Here is a 23,683-nt window from a genome sequence, read left to right as displayed (position 1 = left end):
GTTTGTCTTCTTCTATTCTCTTTTGAAGAAGCAAATGGGTTATAATTAAGATTTTTTAATTGTTTAATTTATTTGTTAGAAATATATTTTTACGAGTGATCTACTAATTTTATCCCTAAAATTTGTAACGGGGTTATTAGATGGTTTGATTCACAACAGAGAGTTGATTTTTAGGATGTAAAAGCTTGGATTTTTAAAAGTGAATGACCAATTTGTTTCATTTTAAATGTAAGGGACGAAAAGAATTTTTTTACGAAATGTGAAAGATGAAACAGGTTATTTTCCCTTATAAATATCCAAAAAAAACTCACCATTGTATGGACCTTAATCTCAATACAATTTTTTCTTCTTTTTGCAAGCCTCATTACAATTAGTATTTATATCTCTTTTTTTTGTTAAATTTCTACAATGCTTTGAAAATCGGTAGAACCATCCAAAGCAAAATTATTAGTATAATTCATTCAATAAAATTGTCCACCGCGATCATAGTTGTAATAGTTGAGGCCTCCTCTTCCAAATTATTTCTTTAAAATTTCCTGCTTCGGTTATAATTTTTAGCCAAGGGTTAAATGCAGTGTTTGCAAATTTATCTTCTGACGATTAGGGCTTTACATATTTTAGGAAAAACAAACGTTTTTTTTAAGGCAAGGCTGACGGTATGGCTACTGGCTAAGTAGCCGCCAAGTCTTAACGGTATGCTTAAAGCTTACCACTTCATAGTTTATACCGACTTTGTTAAATACCAAGACCTTTTTACGCTTCCGGTGTTTTTATTTAAAAAAAAAAAAAGAACAAGAATGCGATATATGACTTGTCATAAAATGGACATTCATAACTGGTTGGGGTACCATTGACGCCACCGCACTATATATGAAGTAGTAGACTAGCAGTAGCACATATCTTACGTGTAGAATTCGTCATGGCTGTCAGGTATTACTTTCATTTATCATTTGAAAGTCAAAATTCGCATGCAAGCTTTCAAGGTTGTACGCCATTCCCTCCCCACCCTGCTGTTTTCTTTTCTCCCGAATATGGTCAGCTTTTGCTGGATGCAAGTTGTTGCTTTGGTCGAAAAAAAAAAAAAAAAAAAGTTGTTGCTTTGGTCGTAATTCCCGTATTTCCCATTCAGCAAATTCGGCCCCCAGGACCGTTTCAGGCTTTCAGCCGATTCGCAGGTCACGTCATTGGCGGCCTGCATACATTTGCTCCAAATAGTTTTTATTTTATTTTATAAAACAAAAGCCAACAGTATTAATAAACTGGATGGAAATCATGCTACACGATTTGCTTGATAAAGAAAATCATATAGTTATTAAAATCAACTCCGGTATCAACCCAGCAGGAGGACCGAATTGATGGATCACAGGTTGATCCGTTGGATCACACTACATAATAAAAAATATATATAATATAATTAAATAAACATATAAATTATAATATAAGTACAGAAATTCTTAAATATTAACAAGTTATAACCTATTCATGTTTCATAGTTTATACACACAAGCCATATCCATACGTGTTCCTTATTTCATGAATTCATATTGATATTATATATAAACATAAATAATAAATCTAAGTGTCCAAAAGAGAAATAAACCCTAATTTCCAAATTTCTTTTCAAATTTTCTCATATATTCTTCAAAAAGACGACAATGCCCATGTTGGTGTGACTGGTCAAATTAAAAAATTGGGTAAAAAGGTAATTTTAAAAAAATTTCAAAACCCACTAAGTTTACCGGGTCACCGGTTCAACCGTTTAACTTAAACGATTCAAAACTAATCATCTGCAACTCTAATCCAATTGCTGAATTGGCCCAATTCCATGACGGGTATTAGTGGTTTGACCGATTCAACAGTCGGACTGGAGTGAGTTTAAAAACTATGAAAAAAGCTATATTAATGGTAGGAAAATACAAAGAGCGTGATACAATAATATGTAATCTAAAAAATTATTAAATTTAATAGAGTTATAAAATAAAAGATTACACTGTGAATCACTAATCATCAAATCTAACCAATTCCACGAGCTACTCTATAAATATCCGTGCATGACTATTTCCTCAAATCCACTATCCAACTAATTTAAGTTTAAAACTGATGCTTAAACATATGCTCGTGTTGGGCGTGGCATTGGGGGATGGAGGGATTTTACAATTAGGTTGTTTAATTCAATAATCTATGTATACTCCAACTCCATAATGGAATATTGAAATGAATTTTAACATGCCTTCGTTGACAATTAAGTTGAATCGATTAATAGCGAGAATGTTGTGCTAGTAAACATAACTGCATTTGAAAATGGAAAAATTACTTGGTGCAATTAATGTTGCGTCTAATTTTGTACAAGAAGCCCAATATAAATTATCTATAAGTAAACCTCTTATATTTTCTATGCACCTTCATTTATTATCTATAATCTATCAAATAATTAAATATTTTGTGAATAATCACTTGTTGCACAACAATTTGTCGTCCCAATCTCATGCAATTTTTTAAAATTTTTAATTTTATGGAAGATTCCAAGCCTTATAAAAAGGGAAAGAAGAAAGAATGGGGGGCTCTGAAAGTTAAACTAGAGAATTGAAGATCACTTAGTTAATATGTTATCACTAGTTAAATTAAATTTTGAGAACAAATTTTATTTACTTTGTTGGCAAATAAACCGGCAATGAGCAAATTAGTAATTTACTCCCCGTGCTTTTCTTGATCCTTGGATACTGACATATAATGTGCATCAAACTAACACGAAATCCACGGATGTGTATCGCAACGGATCTTCTGTCCCATATCCTGTGCCACTCTCTGTCTCACTTTTTATTATATTGCTATTTCTCCTACATAAACATCATGTTTTAATTCTTTTTTGTTTCCTTAAGATTCAATAACTATTAATTAACTAAAAAATAAATACAACAGCTGCAAAAAAGCAATATATAATAGAAAATTAAAAAATACAGCAGAAAATTCATAAAAAATCTCATTTTTTATGCATTTTGATTTTTTGAGTTTGCTAAATTTTGTGTATTACTCAATTAATAGTTATTGGATCTTAAAAAAATAAAAAAGAATTAAAATATGATATTTATGAAGGAGAAATAGTAATATAATAAAAAGTGAGACAGAGAGTGTCACAGCGTGTGGGACAGAAGATCCATTGCGGTATTGTACACAGCTTTTGACTCTGATGGCTGGGAATGAAGAGTTTAGGCATGTAGTAAAATTAAAATGTTCCCGAACGGGCTAACACCCTTAGAATTTCACATCATCCGAATCATCATCCTGTCTTCCTATTCAGTTTGCTCTTTTTGTCTTTTGACCAAATTTTTTTTTTTCCTTTTATACGACCTTAATTGGTCTTTGATATCAAACTTAAAAAAGATGTCCGTTGACTCCTCAAGTTTTCCAACTGTTTATGTTTCCACAAAAAAAAAAAGGAAAATTTCCACATGTTTACGTGCAGAATTAAGCATTGCCATGTGCAATTAATGCCTCGACACTTTTTCAAATTACTGGACTTTCAAAACCAGCGGCTTAAACTATGGCTCCTACATCATTTAATTTTTGGATCTTGAGTTGGATAAGGATAATTAATGCCACGGCTTCCAATTGGAGTTGGTAATTAGCAGTGGATGTTAATCTATTAACCCACTTTTTGGATACCATTTACGATGTTGTTGCAATAGATTCAGCATCCACATACGATTATTCCATCCATTCCATATCCTATCCTCCAACGTCCGAAACCTCAACAATTTCGAAAGCACGCACACAAATAACAGAAACATGCGGAAAGCAAAATTCCTCCCCATCTGGGATTTTTAAAGTGAAAACGGGGGGAGAAAAACTCATCTATCAAAAAAGTAGCTTTCCAAGCCTTTTTCCTCAGCCAATCCACGACGACAAAATTGGATACACCAAAAGAATAAAAGAAGTCAAGAATCATATAAGCATTAACAGTAGGAATAACAGTAACAAAGTTCTCTGATCGTCTGTCCTATAATCTTATTCCACTTCACTGCAACATTTTGTTGTTTTCTTTCCTTAGAATTACATTAGCATTTTTTTAACCTCATTAGAATTATATATATGTATACAGTACCTTGATAAAATCTTCGTCCCCAAAAAGAGGAAAAAAAAAAATTTTTCCTCAAGGTTTCTTCCACGAGTTCCCTTCATTCGTCACGGGCACAAGACCATATATTCAGCTCTCATTAAAGCTACCAACTTTGTTAAGAGTAATTTGTGGAGGATTTGGTTTCTTTATTTATTTCTTTCTTTTGGTAGTAAAACTTTTGGTTGCATAGGATATTGGGAGATGGGGAAGGTGGCGGTGACGGCAGCAGTGGTATGTGCGGCAGCCGCTTGCGCGGTGGCAGCGCTGGTAGTTAGGAATCGCATGAAGAGTTTGGGGAAGTGGGCTAAGGTTATGGCCATACTTAAGGAGTTCGAGGAACAGTGTGGGACACCCACTGCCAAGCTCCGGCAGGTCGCCGACGCCATGACAGTAGAGATGCACGCCGGACTTGCTTCTGAAGGTGGCAGTAAACTTAAGATGCTTATCAGCTACGTTGACAACCTCCCCACCGGGTATGATGATCTCTGTCTTATTTTTGCGGTTTTTCGGAGTTCATATTTTCTATTGCTGTCAAAAAAAAAAAGAACTTTGTAAGTAAAAGTTGTGAACTTGGCAGCGTTTGGAAGTAAAATTTTCAACTGTTTGATTATGGTAGTCAGGCCACTTTTAGCTTTATAAGTTGTTTATGGGTTAATTTATCAGATAGCGTATAATATAGGTGAATGAGGTGACAAGTCTTCCTGCTGAAATCAAAATGCAATTTTTCTTTTTTCCTGGGTGTAACTGTTTTTCTTTTGTTTTCTTTTTTGGATTGTATTTGTAGCGTTTGGTGATTTGCATCTGTAAGGTGTGAAATTATAGATGTCAATTTCTCAGGGGAGAAAAATTCTTGCAATTTATTGGTTTTTTAGTGATAAATCATGAATCTTGATGCTAGCTAATCTGCGAAGTCGAAAGTAGTATCTATAAGACAAACACTTCCTCTGATGAAAATATAAACAACTTTTAACCGTCGAGTTATGATTATTCTACAATAGTTGAGGCTCGTGAAGCGTAACTTCTAAATTTTGATTATAAACTGACATTGACATGATATTTTACCTATGGAGACGGGATTCTTAGGGTTCTCTTCTAATTGTTTCAAGATTCGTCTCTTGTTTTGAACTGCACATAAGGAATTAAAAATGTTGAACATAATCAGAAGGTATTAGTATCAGAGATGGACTGTAGCTATTGAAAATCATCAAAGGTATTGCCAGGCAAGAATATGTCTACTTTTGAGGTTATATTCTGGGAACTAAGTATAAGTTCAAAACCAATGAATGTGGATAGTCATGCTTTTTCTCTTGTAGTTGTGACAGGACCGTAGTTTAGGAATTGTTCCTAAAATTCCTCTGGTAATTCCTTTTAGAGCACATAAGTAGCGTAGCATTTTAGTCTTTTGTTGGCTTTCCTAGAAGCATGAAGATATATAGTGGCATTCATCTTAAGTATTCTTGGATGCTTTAACCAAGTTGCAAAGTATGCAATATATTCCCTAATACAAATTATTTCCTGCAAACTTGTGCATAACCTTTCTTCTGTGGACCTATTGTTTTGTTTCAAGAAAAAAGTATATACACATATTCATTAATGAGATACATATACTTGGGATTAAATGTTTTAATGACTTCCCTTTTTTTCCTTGTGAAGGGATGAGGAAGGGTTATTTTATGCATTGGACCTTGGCGGTACAAACTTCCGGGTACTACGTGTGCAATTAGGTGGACATGAAAAGCGTGTGGTCAAAAGAGAATTTCAAGAGGTTTCAATTCCTCCACACTTGATGGTCGGCTCAACAGAAGTAAGTGTCAACATAAAAGCAATAACAAGAGATGCTGATTAGGTGCTTGCTTACTGAAGTTCAAACCTCTAACTTCTGCTGCTTTCAGGCATTGTTTGATTATATTGCTGGTGCACTGGCAAGATTTGTGGCTACAGAGGGTGAAGATCTTTGTCTTCCGCCTGGTAGGCAAAGGGAGCTGGGTTTCACCTTTTCATTCCCAGTTAGGCAATTATCTATAGCATCTGGGACTCTTATCAAATGGACAAAGGGCTTCTCAATAGAAGATACAGTTAGTACCTGGCATTTATTTATTTCTTGGTAGCATTGAAAACTTGATCAATCAGTACTTGCAGTATCTGCTTTTATTTGTTGTTTAATTGAATGAAAGGTGTGAGGATTGTGGAGGCAGGACCATTGTTCTGAGAATGTTTTCAGGTCTTACACCTTGTAAATAACAAACAATCTCTTTGCTTTCTGTTGACATCAATTCCAGTGTTGTTAGAAAAGCAAGCAAGAGTGTATACACATGTGCCTTGGTGTTTGCTTGCCAAAAAGGAAAAAAAAAAAAAGAGAAGGAGAAGAAGAAAGAAAGGTCTGACATTGATGTGTTAATTTAGATAAAAAAGACAAAGGATCCAACTCACCAATTGGGCCATGCCACCACATAAATGGTAGGATACATATTAGAAGTTTACATTTGCTGGGAGGTAGATTCTTTGTAATTGATCTGGTGTTAGGCTTAGTGGCCAAATTGACCAACAAAAAAGACTATTTGGCTTAAACGCATTGCACTTTATTAATTGTTGGAGAAAGGGCATAACAGGAAGAGTTGCTTCTTTGTTCTTACTCGCCCTCTCTCATTCTTTCAATGGCATCTCTGCCTTCTCTCAACATTTGAACATTTTGATTTCTCGCTCTTGTCTCCTCTTTTCCTCTTTCTTTCATGGTGCAAGCCTGTCCAATTTTTTTTTTTTAACAAACTTGTTCATAATTAAGTTCTATTGGACAGACTCCATGAATCACAGTTAGATATTAGCATCAAGTCTCTATTTCAGCAAATCCAAAACGTCATCTGCATACTTGCTTTTCTTAATATTGGCACATATACCTAGCTGTCTCTGTATTTCTGAGGGTCGGAAGAGGGGCAGGTGGAGGGTGCAGAAAGAGAATTTTAGAGCTTACCCCCCATTAAGTTTCTTCACTTGTTCTTATGTCTTAACTTTTTTGCTTTTGCAACCTAGGTTTCTTAGTGGGGCTAGTTGGTGCTACATTTTTTATGTCAGACTAAGTTTTTTGGCTCCAAAGTGGATTCGTGTCATGAAGCGTAGATTGGACTAAATGCATATCAGCTGACAGTTGCATTAAAGAGAAGATATTTACCCTGTCTTATGTGAAGTGACTCACAACAAGTGGAAAATATTTCTCTAGTTCTGACACGCATCAATGGCTATTGAACAATTGAAGTTTCTGTTTGTGTCTCATAAATAATCTGCATTTTGTCAGTTAATGATTAGATGCATTTATATGATTCTCTGATTTAAAACTGCACAATATTGCATATGCAAGATTTGTTTCTACATTTCTCTATTCCTGCACTCCCATTGAAATAGGTTGGACAAGACGTCGTGGGAGAGTTATCAAAAGCAATGGAAAGGATTGGTCTTGATATGCGTGTGGCTGCTTTGGTGAGTTACATATAGTCCCTTTTTTTTTTTTTTGTACATTATAGTCCTTTTTCTGCTGTCCCTCTGGGGTGACTGCTTAATTTTGAAGGTCAAATCTCTTTTAGCATGCAGATTTCTCACATTGCTTGGCCACTGTAGGTCAACGATGCGGTTGGAACCTTAGCTGGAGGTCGATACAACAACCCAGATGTAATGGCTGCTGTTATCCTGGGTACAGGGACTAATGCAGCATATGTTGAGAGGGCACATGCAATTCCGAAGTGGCATGGCCTGCTGCCTAAATCAGGAGAGATGGTTGGCATTCTCCAAATTACTCAAGCAGTTTAATACCACAATCAAGTCTTATTTTGTCTTCTCATATTTTCTCTGCCAAATTAATTTCTTTATGGCATTGAACTATGTAGGTTATCAACATGGAATGGGGTAACTTTCGGTCATCACATCTTCCACTATCTGAGTATGATCAAGGGCTTGATGCTGAGAGTTTAAACCCTGGGGAACAGGTCAACAGAGCACTTTACAGCTGCTTTGTTTTTAATAAGTTTATTATGCATTATTTTTGTGTATTTCAAGTTTCTAATACCAGCTAACTGGTGCAGATTTTTGAGAAGATTATATCTGGGATGTATTTAGGGGAAATTGTGCGTAGAGTACTATGCAGGATGGCTGAAGAAGCTGCCTTGTTTGGTGATGCTGTTCCTCCAAAGCTAAATATTCCTTTCATATTGAGGTGTGCCATCAGATCAAGATGTCAACCTTAGGTTTTGGTAGTTTGTGAACATTTTTTAAAGCATTTTTTTTTTAAAAGCGTACAACGTTAACTTTCAATTTTGGTAGTATGTAATTGTACATTGCAGTCGTGAGACATAATCTATAGATTTTCTGCATTCATATGCTTTTACTATTTTGTTCAACTAATTCTAATGCATTAAACTTGAAACACACAGTTACTGACTGCTTTATATCCAGGACCCCTGAGATGTCTGCAATACATCACGACACATCTTGTGATCTCAAAGTGGTTGGTGCAAAGCTAAAAGATATTTTAGAGGTATGGCACCAGGCAACAGAAAAGAAACACTATGTTGCTAAAATGTTTGTTTAATTTCTTTGACAACTAGTGAATTCCTCTTCTTCTTTTTTTTTTTTCAAATTCTATAGTCTACTGGGTTAGCATGCATTATCATGCACATTTGAAAGGCGGTATGGTACTTGACAGAATGACTACTGACTTCTTATTTTACTTGTTCTCCTTTCCTGGTGGTAGATTCCTAATTCTTCGCTTAAAGTACGGAAAGTAATAGTGGAGATATGCGATATTGTTGTCTCCCGTGGAGCACGCCTCTCTGCTGCTGGGATCCTGGGAATTCTCAAAAAATTGGGTAGAGATACTATAAAGGATGGAGAGAAGCAGAAGTCAGTTGTAGCTTTGGATGGCGGACTTTTCGAGCACTACGCAAAGTTCAGAAATTGTATGGACAGCACTCTTCAGGAATTGCTTGGAGATGCTTACGAGAATGTTTCAATTATCCACTCAAATGATGGTTCTGGCATTGGTGCTGCGCTCCTGGCTGCCTCTCATTCGCAATATCTCGAAGTAGAGGAATCCTGATCCTTGTATGAGCTGTAGTGCTCCCAAAAATAGATCTACTGCGTTGGAGCTCTATATTTGTGCCATCCTTTCCCTGGGAGCAATTGCAGCAGCCGAATCAAGGAGATGTTGCGAGGAACGTTTGAATATATGTATGGTCTAGCAGAGCTCCAAACTGAGCCATGGACCCGTGTACCTCTAGATTTCTGGCCCATAACTGAGACAATGTCTTCGTATTTTTGTTAGTAATTCCCCCCCTCCCTCTTTGGCTTAAGAGCAGTGTCGTAAAGTTAAGGCTTTGTTGTAAGATCATTTGGGCATTCAAGATTAGGTATAGTGCACATGTAGATGATACTCTTTGGATCAAATATAGTCCTGCACAACATATTAAACGGACTTGATGGAGATCCACATGAAGTGAGTAGCAGTTTTAGTACTAGGCTTCATCAAGATTTTCTGAGGTTGTTATATAAATTACTACATAATCTGCCAACCCATTTTTCCTAGTCGTGTTGCTAGAATATATCCATTTAAAGACTATACATATATTGATCCGAAACTTGTAGATACCAAAAACAAATGCTGCTTCGTAGCAGCTGCAGTGACTGCCAGCCGTTTCATACGAGCTGTGGAAATGCTTGCTATAATAAGCTTTACTTTCTCTACTTGTACACCAATTACAGTTTGAAAACACCATGTATCTCCTAATTCTAGACAACTAGTATAAGCTAACTCATGCAGCCGTGCCCCCATGAACCCGCTCCAATCTCCTTAGCCTGCTTCTGCTGCTTGGTTCAGAACCTTCATCGATTTCCCAACTTTGTGGATCAACCACCTGATGGTTACATTTTCAAGCTTTATCAGACCGTTGAGTCGAAGCTGCCATCTTCGTCGATCAACGACTTCTTGCGCTTTGAGTTGTTAAGAAGGGGGGCAAAATCATACTCGCTTCTGCCATTCTTTTCTCCCATTGGCACTGAATGAACAGAGCGGAGCAAAATTTGTAAAACGTCCCTCATTGTAGGGCGGTTGGAGGGCACCAATCCAGTACAGAAAATACCGAGTTTGAACACGTTGGCTATCTCATCTAGGTAACAAGGCTCCATTATGTCCTCGTCGAAGGCATCAATTATTGGTTTCCCTTCTTGAAAGTGACGCCACGCCCATTCTGCAAGCGATGAGGTCTCATCACCGTAATTGCCTTCTCTTCCAGTAACCAGTTCCAAAAGGATGACCCCAAAGCTATACACATCAATCTTCTCATTCACTCTTCTTGTTTGAGCATACTCTGCAATACAGAATCAAGAAACAGAACAACTAAGTTGAGTTTGGTAGTATTTAAAGTGATCATAATCAAATAATCCCCCTTTCGAAAAAAAAATCAAATACAAAAAAATCAAATACATTTGACAAATTACAATACCACGTACCAGGAGCAATGTATCCGAATGAGCCGGCTACAACTGACATTGTGTTGGGCTCTCCATCCTTCACTAACATCCTAGCAAAATATATTACGTGAGATGTTTCGAGATTATTAGGAATGACTTTTTGAAGGGAAAAAAAATATCCTAGTGCTTTATATGATATGATATTCTCAAAAAAACAATTGAAGATGAGAAAGATAAACCGGTGATTGGATAATGTATTTAATAAATAAATAAAAGTCTGAACGGAACGGAATCGGGAATCCTAGCAAGCAAGCAAATCTAGAAACCAAGAAGAACGCAAGTGGGATGGCACTCTCTAGCCTAGGGCTGCAAACGAATCGAGCCGCTCGCGAGCGGCTCGAGTCAAACTCGAGCTCAGAATATTAAGTTCGTTAGCTCGCGAGCTTGAGTATATATATATATATATATATATATATATATATATATATATTTTATATTTTTATTTAATAATAAAAATACGTATATTATATATATTTTTTTAATTTTTATTTTCATAGTAAAATTACGTATATATTCTTAATATTTTATTATTTATTAAGAAAAAAATATTATTTTATTTATTTTTAAAAAATAAAATAATTATTTTTTTTTTGAGCTCGAGCTCGACGAGCCGGCAATTTTCAAGCTCGAGAGTTCGAGCTCGAGCTCGAGCTTAATAAAATTCAGTCGAGACTTGGCTCGATTAGCTCAAAGCTGGACTCGACTCGCCTCGTTTGCAGCCCTACTCCAGCCACAAAGACAAAAGTAGCTCTGCCCACCATCAATGACACGTGTGTAGTGGTTGACTGGGACAGTCAGTCAACAACGGGAATGAGTGGGCCACCACTGAAACAACCAGACGGTAACCCGGATCGTAGCTGGCGGGACTTTCTGACTTATTTGCTGCTGGAGTATTATATATTTATAATAATAATAATATTGTATGTATATATTATTATTATTATTATTGTTTTCTAGAAAAAAGAAATTTCCAACAAGAACAGGCAGAGGGTACTACAAAAACTCTGACGCTAGCCCTGGTAAAAGCCATGAGCTATTGTGAGAACAACCAGCAATACGCCAATACCGACTATGAGGAGAATAAATAAATTTTTTTTTTTAAAAAAAACCAGCGATATCGACGCAACCACCAAACTGCTCTCAACCGGATTTCAGATTACCACCAATAAGGAAAAAAAAAAAGGTCTGACCAAAACGGCACGCCTTTGTTGACTGGAGACCCTAACAAAGTGCTGCCAAAGACCGACAACAACTTTGACCTTAACATCACACGGGAATGAGTGCGTCTATTTTCTTCCGCTGAATATTATTCGTTCATTCATTAAACCAACCAACCCCCGCAACACATATTATTATTATTATTGTTTTGATCAAAATACTAATAATCCGCAAGCAATCATATCCAGTGACGGCCCATGAGATGAGAGTAGCCGTGCAAGAAGGTTCCTCTCATTCCCACTTTCCAAAAACTCCCTCTTTTTTTTTTTTTTTCCAATAAGTCTGCACAAAATAGTCCCTTAGTAAGTGACTAACACGGCAGAACATTTACTTGGGAATTGCACATCATTTGCGTCCTCATCCATTATATGTATATATATATATATATATATATATACGTACGTATGTATGTATGTATACAAAGTACTTTTGTTCAACCCGCCATACTGATACCATGGACATTTACTGGCAATTGGATAACATTTACCTCCATAAATCAACGACTATATATATAATATAACTAGGCTAAACTCTTTCACTCTCAAGAATGCCTTGTTTTGGCTACTGTACAGGCCGGCCTTCCGTAGACCAATATTAAGGGGTGAACTAATATTGTACTTTCTAAATTTCTTAAGAACAAGAAAGCACGATGCTTCTTTGTGATGGACTAGATGGGGTTTGAATATCAATCTAGCGTACGGAAGAGGTTTAAACACTAGTTTTAAACTAGTGTATGCCAATCTAGTGCAAGGAAGAGTTTTTAGACTCTCCTTGATCATCGGAGAGGCCAATGGTTTCTAGTCAACATCTCTCCTCTCCCACCCCGATTGAAGGAAACTCTATCGTGATAATAATGAACTCAATATCTTTGCCGCATATTCAGAAATGTAAGAAATTCCCGTCAATCTGCACCAATAAGAATACGGGACAATCCCTTGACAAGTCTTAAGGTCCATACTCCGTTCCAAAGAAGCCTACTTTCAATTTTTAGCTCTCAAGCATCCGTGAGCAGATTTCCCAGAGCCAGGATGCCATCGAATTTTAGAGACCAAGAAATATTACCCCTGCAGGGGCACCTAATCATTCGTCTTGGTTCCATTTCTACCACAATGTATCAGATGTTCCAGAATCCTAAGCCGAGGGAAAGCTTCTGCATTCCTTGAATTAATCAAATTCCTTTGTGTACCTCTAGCCATTGATCAACCCAGACCCTGCAATCTGTGCCTCCAGAGATTTTCAACCCAGACACTTTCTTATAATTTAATTTCTTTCGACTTCAAAAGTCTCACCACTTGAATCAGAGCCGTCAAACATCCATGGTTCATATCAAAAGTCCAAAAAACACAAGCAATTAAAAGTATAAAAATTCAATACGCTACCAATGATAAAAGTATGCACTTGTCGAACAACCACCCCAGGAAACTAACCACTCCCATACACTACCAATGATAAAAGCAGGCACTTGATTGTTAAACAATTCAAAAGCATCAAATTCAATATTTTCTCAATCAAAAAACGTCTAAAAACGATCTAATTCATCCCACTTTTACATAAAGATCAAAGGCCATTGCATTGTTACCTGACAATGTGGTCATCATTTTTTCTCTCTTTACCAGACAGATAAGTCATTTACGAGTGAGATAACATCTCGTACAAATTAACTGCTAACACATTAGAAGACGTCGTGGCTTCATGATTTGAAGACATGAGGCAACTCTATGGCACCCAACAAACTATTTAGTAGAACCCCACAAAGTAATACCTTATTGCACTCATGCAGCTGCATAAACGCTTTTTATTTTTGGCATCAAAAAATTAATGAACAAGTAGTTTCTTCTGCAACATGTTTACCATAGCTCGGTCATTTAGTAGGACCAGAAATTCGTCGTGTCATGGTCTGTAGCATCAGTGTAGGATAGTTTACGATCAATCTTCTAAGTTTGTGAACCTCTTACTAATGATTCACCACAGTTATGCTAATAATTGAAACAACACTCCCATGACAAACTGCCTGAACAAGAAATCCATGGTTTACATGCACAAGGATGCCTCATTTTCTTTTGCTTCCACTATTCCTCAGGGTTGTGCAAATGTTGCCTTACATGCATTGAGCTTCCCCTGCTTTTAACCTAATTCCAAGCTGTGAACTTCTACCTGAACAACAAGAACCCTGTTCACGTTTAAATTAGGAGAACACATAATCAGAGCCATACACAAGAAGTATCCCCCTGATCCAACCCAATCCAAGTTCCTTCATTGCCTCAATCTGCATGCATAGGAAACAGTAAAATCTTTCAAAAGTGGAAAAGCAGCAGCATACAACAAGTGAGCTCAAAGTAAACTTACAGGTCATTCTGAATTACTCAGACCCAGTCCCCCAGGCTGCCTAACATATTCAACATGCAAAGTAACCCCAGTAACCTTCAATAAAAGAGGCGACTGAAACAAGGATAAGGATTAAACGCATTGCGGTTTAAGAGCTAGGTCCCACGACACATGTCACGAGCAAACAAGAGCTGAGCCATATCTTCATTTTTATTAGCAGATAAGATGCCGATGGTTTCCTTGATCCTTATTGGAGTTCTTAGATTTTTGTTTTCCAACCAACGTAGTATGCCAACAGTCCACTTTCAGCTCCCCACAGGATTACATGCAAGGTAAGGACTGCATATCCAATTTTGAGTTCACTAGATTTGCAAGAATAATCCAACCAAGCCCCCCAACGAAAACAATTTTTTCTTAAACTCTCACTAGACTACAAAGAAAAACATAACACAGATCGAGGGCATCTGCACCACGTGTGTGCACTGACACAATAGATGCAAAAACTGAAATAACGAATGTAGACATTAGAACAAAAACAACAACAACGTGCAAAAACACAACTTCTAGTGCAATGACTGACACACGGTTTGTGTATTCATGTCTAAAGTGTCTACAGTTGTGTAATTGAACCCAACCCACATAACAGACTACATTGGAGTCGCGATCTTCTTTGGGAAAAGCACACAGTTAAATAACTCGGATTAGTCATGCTTTTTACCAGAATTATAATCCCTATCAAAGTTTCCAACACAATCAAAATGTGAACAAAAAGAAGTGTAATAACATTTATATTTCCATCCTCAAAATATCAAAACTTTACCAATCCCTACCTTCATGTTTTATTCCCTGAAGCAGCAGCACCACCAGCAGAATCGAGTGATACATTGTTGAGCCTTTCAAGCGCCAAAACAAGCGCCTGGGTGCCCAAATCCCCCTCACCATAAGCCTTATGCGAAAGATAAAGCTGCTGAGCCAGTGCCAAACCCGGCAATGCCAAATTCATATTCTGACATTCCCTCGAGCATATCCCCAAATCCTTCACGAAATGATTCACAAAAAATCCGGCCTCGAAATCCCTTTTCAAAATCCTACTCCCATACAAATCCAACGACTTGGATCCAGCCGCGCCTGTAGATATCGCACTCAAGTACAACTCTAGGTCCAAACCAGCCTTGTGGGCATATACTAAACCGTCACAAAGCCCCACCATTGTTGAAGATATGGTTATCTGGTTTGCTAGTTTCGTGAATTGCCCCTTTCCTGGAGCACCCATGTAATAAACTCTTCCGAGGAGGGCGAAAATGGGTTTTAGTTTTTCGATGATAGGTCCGTCCCCGCCTGTGAAGATAGAGAGCGTGGCGTTGCGGGAGCCACGATCGCCGCCGGATACTGGGGCGTCAACGGCGGAACAGCCGGCAGAGGTGGCTGCCGAGTGTATTTCAACGGCGAGTGAGGGATCCGAGGTGGTCATGTCAACGATGATGCCTCCGGGGCGTAAACCGGAGAGAGCGCCAGTGGATGGGTGGAGGATAACGTGGCGGACGTCGGATGGGTAACCAACGATGGAGAAGACGACGTCGGATTGGGAGGCGACAGTTTTGGGGGAGTCGGCCCAGTGGGCACCCAGAGAAAGGAGAGGTTGGGCCTTGGAGGGGGTTCGGGTGAAGATGGTGAGATTGTAGCCGGCGTTGATTAGGTGGGAGCACATGGAGAGGCCCATGACGCCAGTTCCAATCCAACCTAGACGGGTGTTGGATGGGCTTGTCGGCTGGGAGGCTGTTGTGGCCATGTTGCGGTGAAAATGGGTGGTGATAGTGGTGGTCCGGGTGGAGATGGCGGCAAATACGTAGGAGGAGCTGCGACGGCAGTGACTGTAGAGTGGGGTGACTGCTTAATTTTGAAGGTCAAATCTCCTTTAGCATGCAGATTTCTCATATTGCTTGGCTACTGTAGGTCAACGATGCAGTTGGAACCTTAGCTGGAGGTCGATACAACCACCCAGATGTTATGGCTGCTGTTATCCTGGGTACAGGGACTAATGCAGCATATGTCGAGAGGGCGCATGCAATTCCGAAGTGGCATGGTCTGCTGCCTAAATCAGGAGAGATGGTTGGCATTCTCCAAATTACTCAAGCAGTTTAATGCCACAGTCAAGTCTTGTTTTATCTTCTCATATTTTCTCTGCCAAATTGATTTCTTTATGGCATTGAACTGTGTAGGTTATCAACATGGAATGGGGTAACTTTCGGTCATCACATCTTCCCCTAACTGAGTATGATCAAGGGCTTGATGCTGAGAGTTTAAACACTGGGGAACAGGTCAACAGAGCACTTTACAGCTGCTTTGTTTTTAATAAGTTTATTATGGATTATTTTGTGTATTTCAAGTTTCTAATACCAGCTAACTGGTGCAGATTTTTGAGAAGATTATATCTGGGATGTATTTAGGGGAAATTGTGCGTAGAGTACTATGCAGGATGGCTGAAGAAGCTGCCTGGTTTGGTGATGCTGTTCCTCCAAAGCTAAATATTCCTTTCATATTGAGGTGTGCCATCAGATCAAGATGTCAACCTTAGGTTTTGGTAGTTTGTGAACATTTTTTAAAGCATTTTTTTTTTTAAAAGCGTACAACGTTAACTTTCAATTTTGGTAGTATGTAATTGTACATTGCAGTCGTGAGACATAATCTATAGATTTTCTGCATTCATATGCTTTTACTATTTTGTTCAACTAATTCTAATGCATTAAACTTGAAACACACAGTTACTGACTGCTTTATATCCAGGACCCCTGAGATGTCTGCAATACATCACGACACATCTTGTGATCTCAAAGTGGTTGGTGCAAAGCTAAAAGATATTTTAGAGGTATGGCACCAGGCAACAGAAAAGAAACACTATGTTGCTAAAATGTTTGTTTAATTTCTTTGACAACTAGTGAATTCCTCTTCTTCTTTTTTTTTTTTCAAATTCTATAGTCTACTGGGTTAGCATGCATTATCATGCACATTTGAAAGGCGGTATGGTACTTGACAGAATGACTACTGACTTCTTATTTTACTTGTTCTCCTTTCCTGGTGGTAGATTCCTAATTCTTCGCTTAAAGTACGGAAAGTAATAGTGGAGATATGCGATATTGTTGTCTCCCGTGGAGCACGCCTCTCTGCTGCTGGGATCCTGGGAATTCTCAAAAAATTGGGTAGAGATATTATAAAGGATGGAGAGAAGCAGAAGTCAGTTGTAGCTTTGGATGGCGGACTTTTCGAGCACTACGCAAAGTTCAGAAATTGTATGGACAGCACTCTTCAGGAATTGCTTGGAGATGCTTACGAGAATGTTTCAATTATCCACTCAAATGATGGTTCTGGCATTGGCGCTGCGCTCCTGGCTGCCTCTCATTCGCAATATCTCGAAGTAGAGGAATCCTGATCCTGGTATGAGCTGTAGTGCTCCCAAAAATAGATCTACTGCGTTGGAGCTCTATATTTGTGCCATCCTTTCCCTGGGAGCAATTGCAGCAGCCGAATCAAGGAGATGTTGCGAGGAACGTTTGAATATATGTATGGTCTAGCAGAGCTCCAAACTGAGCCATGGACCCGTGTACCTCTAGATTTCTGGCCCATAACTGAGACAATGTCTTCGTATTTTTGTTAGTAATTCCCCCCCTCCCTCTTTGGCTTAAGAGCAGTGTCTTAAAGTTAAGGCTTTGTTGTAAGATCATTTGGGCATTCAAGATTATGTATAGTGCACATGTAGATGATACTCTTTGGATCAAATATAGTCCTGCACAACATATTAAACGGACTTGATGGAGATCCACATGAAGTGAGTAGCAGTTTTAGTACTAGGCTTCATCAAGATTTTCTGAGGTTGTTATATAAATTACTACATAATCTGCCAACCCATTTTTCCTAGTCGTGTTGCTAGAATATATCCATTTAAAGACTATACATATATTGATCCGAAACTTGTAGATACCAAAAACAAATGCTGCTTCGTAGCAGCTGCAGTCACTGCCAGCCGTTTCATACGAGCTGTGGAAATGCCTGCTATAATAAGCTTTACTTTCTCTACTTGTACGCCAATTACAGTTTGAAAACACCATGTATCTCCTAATTCTAGACAACTAGTATAAGCTAACTCATGCAGCCCCATGAACCCGCTCCAATCTCCTTAGCCTGCTTCTGCTGCTTGGTTCAGAACCTTCATCGATTTCCCAACTTTGTGGATCAACCACCTGATGGTTACATTTTCAAGCTTTATCAGATCGTTGAGTCGAAGCCGCCATCTTCGTCGATCAACGACTTCTTGCGCTTTGAGTTGTTAAGAAGGGGGGCAAAATCATACTCGCTTCTGCCATTCTTTTCTCCCATTGGCACTGAATGAACAGAGCGGAGCAAAATTTGTAAAACGTCCCTCATTGTAGGGCGGTTGGAGGGCACCAATCCGGTACAGAAAATACCGAGTTTGAACACGTTGGCTATCTCATCTAAGTAACAAGGCTCCATTATGTCCTCGTCGAAGGCCTCAATTATTGGTTTCCCTTCTTGAAAGTGACGCCACGCCCATTCTGCAAGCGATGAAGTCTCATCACCGTAATTGCCTTCTCTTCCAGTAACCAGTTCCAAAAGGATGACCCCAAAGCTATACACATCAATCTTCTCATTCACTCTTCTTGTCTGAGCATACTCTGCAATACAAAATCAAGAAACAGAACAACTAAGTTGAGTTTGGTAGTATTTAAAGTGATCATAATCAAATAATCCCCCTTTCGACAAAAAAATTAAAAAAAAAAAAAATCAAATACATTTGACAAATTACAATACCACGTACCAGGAGCAATGTATCCGAATGAGCCGGCTACAACTGACATTGTGTTGGGCTCTCCATCCTTCACTAACATCCTAGCCAGACCAAAATCTGCAATTTTTGCATTGAATTCAGAATCTAGCAAAATGTTGCTTGATTTTAAATCTCGGTGAATTATAGATGGTGAGCAGTCATGGTGCATATAGCAGAGCCCTCGAGCAGCATCAATTGCAATCTGCAACCGCTTAGGCCACTCCAGGACAATATGGTGGATTGAACCAGTGTTAGCAGACCGGTTCCTCTTGCAATGAAGCCAACGATCCAAACTACGATTTTCCATATACTCGTAGACCAGTAACTTCGAACTATCCGTTGAGATGCAACACATTAACTTCACAATGTTGGAGTGTCGAATAGTGCCCAAAATCTCAACTTCTGCAAGAAATTCTTTGTGATCCAACCTTTTGCTATTACAAATCTTCTTAACAGCAACATATGCACCTGAACTATTAATTGGAACACGATAGACATTTCCTGAACCTCCACTTCCAATCATGTTGCTTTCTGTCAAGCTTGATAGAAGGGATGGTGCAGTGAAATTCAACTTCTGAAATGAGGTTAATTTCCAAGTTGAATCCAATCTCTGTTTTTTCTTCTTGTAACCTCTGATAAAAAAGAATGTGTATACTAAAGCCACTAAAAAGCCAACTGCGGCTATACTTGAAACAGCTGCGACAAATTTTGCTGAAAGCTTGTTTGACTCCCCGGTTTGGGAAGCACAGGCGTTAAGGCCTAAAGATGGATTACGTGAACAAAGACCAGCATTACCCAAGAAACTTCTGTCAAAAGCTGCATTTTCAAATTCACCAGGTATTCTACCAGAGAGGCGATTGGAAGAGAGGTTGAGGGAATTTAACCTCAGAAGCCCAATTTGAGCTGGAATTTGACCTGAGAAGTCATTTTCTGACAAGTCCAGGGCATTAAGGACAGGTAAAAGGCCAATTGCTGCAGGTATTTGGCCAGAAAGCTGGTTGTTACTGAAGCTCAAGACATTTAACCCCTCCCATGAGATTATGCTTGACGGCAGACTCCCATAAAGCCGATTGCCATCAAGCAGAAGTGTTGCCAACTCTGGAAGAGAAGTCAACTCTTGAGGAATTTTACCACTGAGCAGGTTATTGCTTGCCTTAAAGTTCCTTAAATTATTCCAAGATGACACTCCAGCTGGAATTTCACCTGAAAACTGATTGTTACTGATGTCAAGAATTGACAAACCTGATGCTACTTTGTCCGGTAGCTGGCCAGTAAATGAGTTATTCTGTATCAACAAAGTTGTCAAATTTGTTGTCCACAAACCATCCGGAATTTGGCCTGAAAATTGATTACCTTGAAGCTGTACAACCTGCATGCTGTCGCAGTTCCCAAGGGATGGTGGTAATTCTCCTGTAAGACTGTTCCCAAAAGCAACCACACTAATTAGCACACCGTTCTTGCATAAATCCTGTGGCAAATTTCCTGTGAAATTGTTGGCTGAAACCTCAAAGGTCCTGAGCATCGAGTGTTTCCCAAAATCTGGTGGCAACTGACCTGATAGATTATTGTAGAACAATTTAATGTCTACTAGTGATGGCAACACGCCCAAACTAGTAGGTACTTCGCCTGATAATTCATTGAAATCCAGAGCTAGCCCAGTTAAGTTTGTCAATTTGCCAAACTCATCCGGTATTTTCCCCGTTAAGCTGTTATTAGACAGGTCAATTATCTCCAAATTCAAGGCCTCAATTGATGATGGTATTGACCCGACCAGCCTGTTCTTGTAAAGAAAAAGACGGCTCAGATTTTTCAGCTGAAACAGTCCACCAGGGATATTTCCACTGAGCTCATTTTCTGCCAAGTCCAAGGATTCCAGAGCCGTCATGTTCCCAATGTCTTGTGGGATCTCTCCAATCAAATTAGTCTGAAACATCCATAAAAATCTCAACATTTTCAACCGAGTGAAACTCGAGGGTATGGGTTGTGGGACAAATCCATTAGTACTCAAGGCCAGCTCTTCAAGATTCAGCAAATTGCCAACCTCTGCAGGGAAAGAACCATTAAACAGGTTTGCTCTGGCGTAAAGGCTTTTAAGCCCCGTTAGCTTCCCAATAGCTGGAGGGATGTCGCCAGTGAAATTGTTGGTTTCAAGTATAAGGTATTGGAGGGTGCTTGGGGATAGCCTGTCAATATCATGAGGAATAGTGCCAACGAACAAATTCTGAGACAGGTCAAGGTATTCGAGCTTGGAGCAGTTGTAGAGAACTGTAGGGAAGGAGCCGGGGATGGAATTGTTGTTGACATCGAGAACTGTGAGGTTCTTGAGGTCACAGATAAATGATGGGATTGTTTCTGTGATTGCCAAATTGGAGACGTTGAGTTTTGTGACTGATACACCTGTGCAGTTGATCTCTGGCCAGGTGCAGTGGTCTGATGATGAGGTCCAGTGGGACAGGGAGGGCGGATTCAGCCACTGCTGTTTGAGTTTGAGCAGAATGGTCTGTTCTTCTGGATTGGTTTTGGTAGTTTGTGAGTTGCCGAGGAAAGGTAAGGAGAGGAAGAAGATGGTGAATATCAGAAAGGTGAGCTGGGAAGACCATTGGGTGGTTTTGGACATTTTCAGGGGTGATTGAAGGAGGAGGATTGCAAATTACAATGGAGAAGTTGAATGCTCATGGCCTGTCTGTAGAGTGTGAACTCCCAGGAATGGAATGGATGATGCACGCTGAGAGGAAAATGCTTGGAAATTCCAGCGGCTATAAACCGATTTTTTAAAACCCCCCACACCCACCCCCCCCCCCCCGGGCATCCTTCTCCCCTGCCCCCACTCCACAGAGACTATTCCGTCAATTTCTTTGTTAGCATTCCTAGTGGGCCTGTCTTGTTAGTCTTTGCTTGTCGCGGCCGGTAAGATTTGGATTCCAAGCGGTTTCGTCTAATTTCGTTATTCATTTCATTTAATCAAAGGCCTCGCAACAAAATATGGCTATTGGCTATGGATGACGTATTCATATATACATATATATATATATATTTTAAGGGATTTTCTTAACGTTTTTCCCATGAACATTAGTTCACCCCCACCAAAAAACAATCAAAACATACAATCGATGCGCAAATCTAAAATTCGTATTTTTGGACACTCTTTGTTCAATTTTATATTGATTAAAATTAACGTTTAAAACGCCTCTCGATACCACGAGTTATGTATCTATTAGACACTCATTCGACAAACCTAATTTACCAAAAAAAAAAAAAAACTATTGATGATTAACATGTTGAGAATAAAATTTTGAATTGTATTAGTTCCTATAAAATATTAAATGGGAATTTTCCATTTTTTGGATCTTGGGGACTCTCTATTGATATTTCTCTCAGATTGATGGGAATAACATTTAAAACATCTAAATGGCAAAAAAAAAAAAGCAAAATATATTACTTGAGCATGTTTCGAGATTATTAGGAATGACTTTTTGAAGGGAAAAAAAAATATCCTAGTGCTTTATATGATATGATATTCTCAAAAAAACAATTGAGGATGAGGAAGATAAATCGGTGATTGGATAATGTATTTAATAAATAAATAAAAGTCCGAACGGAACGGAGTCGGGAATCCTAGCAAGCAAATCTAGAAACCAAGAAGAACGCAAGTAGGATGGCACTCTCCAGCCACAAAGACAAAAGTAGCTCTGCCCACCATCAATGACACGTGTGTAGTGGTTGACTTGAAAAGTCAGTCAACAACGGGAATGAGTGGGCCACCACTGAAACAACCCGACGGTACCCCAGATCGCAGCTGGCGGGATGCGCGACTTTCTGACTTATTTGCTGCTGGAGTATTATATATTTATAATAATATTGTATGTAGCATATATATATATATATATATATATTATGATTGTTTTCTAGAAAAAAGAAATTTCCAACAAGAACAGGCAGAGGGTACTACAAAAACTCTGACGCTAGCCCTGGTAAAAGCCATGAAGCTATTGTGAGAACAACCAGCAATAACGACTATGAGGAGAATAAATAATTTTTTTTTTAAAAAAACCAGCAATATCGACACAACCACCAAGCTACTCGACACAACCACCAAGCTACTCTCAACCGGATTTCAGATTGCCAGCAACAAGACAAAAAAAAGTTTTGACCAAAACGGGGGAGAGGGGACTGGAGAGAAGAGAACGCCTTTGTTGACTGGAGAGCCAAACATTACTGTAACAAAGTGCTGCCAAAGACGCAAGCAATCATAGCCGTGCAAGAAGGTTCCCCTCATTCCCACTTTCCAAAAGTCTCAAAAGCTCCTTCCTCCTTTTTCCTTTTTTTTTTTCCAATAAGTCTGCACAAAATAGCCCCTTAGTAAGTGACAGACACGGCAGAACATTTACTTACTTAGGAATTGCATCTCATTTGCCTCCTCATCCATTATTTATATATATATATATATATACACGTACGTATGTATGTATACAAAGTACTTTTGTTCAACGCCCCATACTGATACCATGGACATTTACTGGGAATTGGATAACATTTACCTCCATATATCAACGACTATATATATAATATAACTAGGCTAGACTCTTTCACTCTCAGGAAAGCCTTCTTGTTTTGGCTACCGTACAGGGCGGTCTTCCGTAGACCGCTTCATTGCTTTTAAAAGAAGTGCT

At 38.7% G+C, this 23,683-nt stretch overlaps 3 protein-coding genes across 5 annotated transcripts; 1 reads left to right on the top strand and 2 right to left on the bottom strand.

Moving 5' to 3' along the window:
• The first annotated feature begins 3,658 nt into the window (after nt 1–3,658).
• On the top strand, nt 3,659–18,085 carry LOC113695713 (hexokinase-2-like). Of its 2 annotated transcripts, none has more exons than XM_072054947.1 (9): nt 3,659–4,590; nt 5,771–5,921; nt 6,010–6,192; nt 7,514–7,588; nt 16,127–16,282; nt 16,393–16,491; nt 16,587–16,717; nt 16,958–17,039; nt 17,256–18,085. In XM_072054947.1, exons 1-9 carry the CDS (start codon nt 4,319–4,321, stop codon nt 17,598–17,600), a joined length of 1,494 nt encoding a protein of 497 aa, XP_071911048.1. In that variant the 5' UTR covers nt 3,659–4,318; the 3' UTR covers nt 17,601–18,085. The 2 variants fall into 2 exon arrangements, with proteins under 2 accessions (XP_071911048.1, XP_071911047.1); XM_072054946.1 differs by lacking the exons at nt 16,127–16,282; nt 16,393–16,491; nt 16,587–16,717; nt 16,958–17,039; nt 17,256–18,085 and adding exons at nt 7,727–7,882; nt 7,993–8,091; nt 8,188–8,318; nt 8,558–8,639; nt 8,856–9,575 and having other exon boundaries at nt 3,671–4,590.
• Nucleotides 9,705–21,784, bottom strand: LOC140009447 (uncharacterized). 2 transcript variants are annotated; one of them, XM_072054945.1, is made up of 2 exons: nt 19,005–21,782; nt 9,705–10,467 (listed from the first exon to the last, which is right to left on the bottom strand). In XM_072054945.1, the coding sequence occupies exons 1-2, from the start codon at nt 21,628–21,630 to the stop codon at nt 10,040–10,042; spliced, it is 3,054 nt and encodes a 1,017-aa protein (XP_071911046.1). In that variant the 5' UTR covers nt 21,631–21,782; the 3' UTR covers nt 9,705–10,039. The 2 variants fall into 2 exon arrangements, with proteins under 2 accessions (XP_071911046.1, XP_071911045.1); XM_072054944.1 differs by lacking the exon at nt 9,705–10,467 and adding an exon at nt 18,105–18,861 and having other exon boundaries at nt 19,005–21,784.
• Nucleotides 13,630–16,059, bottom strand: LOC140009448 (probable 3-hydroxyisobutyrate dehydrogenase-like 1, mitochondrial). The gene is made up of 2 exons (XM_072054948.1): nt 15,004–16,059; nt 13,630–14,114 (listed from the first exon to the last, which is right to left on the bottom strand). The coding sequence occupies exon 1, from the start codon at nt 15,960–15,962 to the stop codon at nt 15,006–15,008; it is 957 nt and encodes a 318-aa protein (XP_071911049.1). The 5' UTR covers nt 15,963–16,059; the 3' UTR covers nt 13,630–14,114; nt 15,004–15,005.
• Nucleotides 21,785–23,683: the final 1,899 nt, after the last annotated feature.

Source organism: Coffea arabica, chromosome 6e, assembly GCF_036785885.1.
Source record: "Coffea arabica cultivar ET-39 chromosome 6e, Coffea Arabica ET-39 HiFi, whole genome shotgun sequence".
Lineage (NCBI taxonomy): Eukaryota > Viridiplantae > Streptophyta > Magnoliopsida > Gentianales > Rubiaceae > Coffea > Coffea arabica.
The sequence above is the reverse complement of the archived record's forward strand: the minus strand, read 5'-3'. Positions and strand labels throughout refer to the sequence as shown.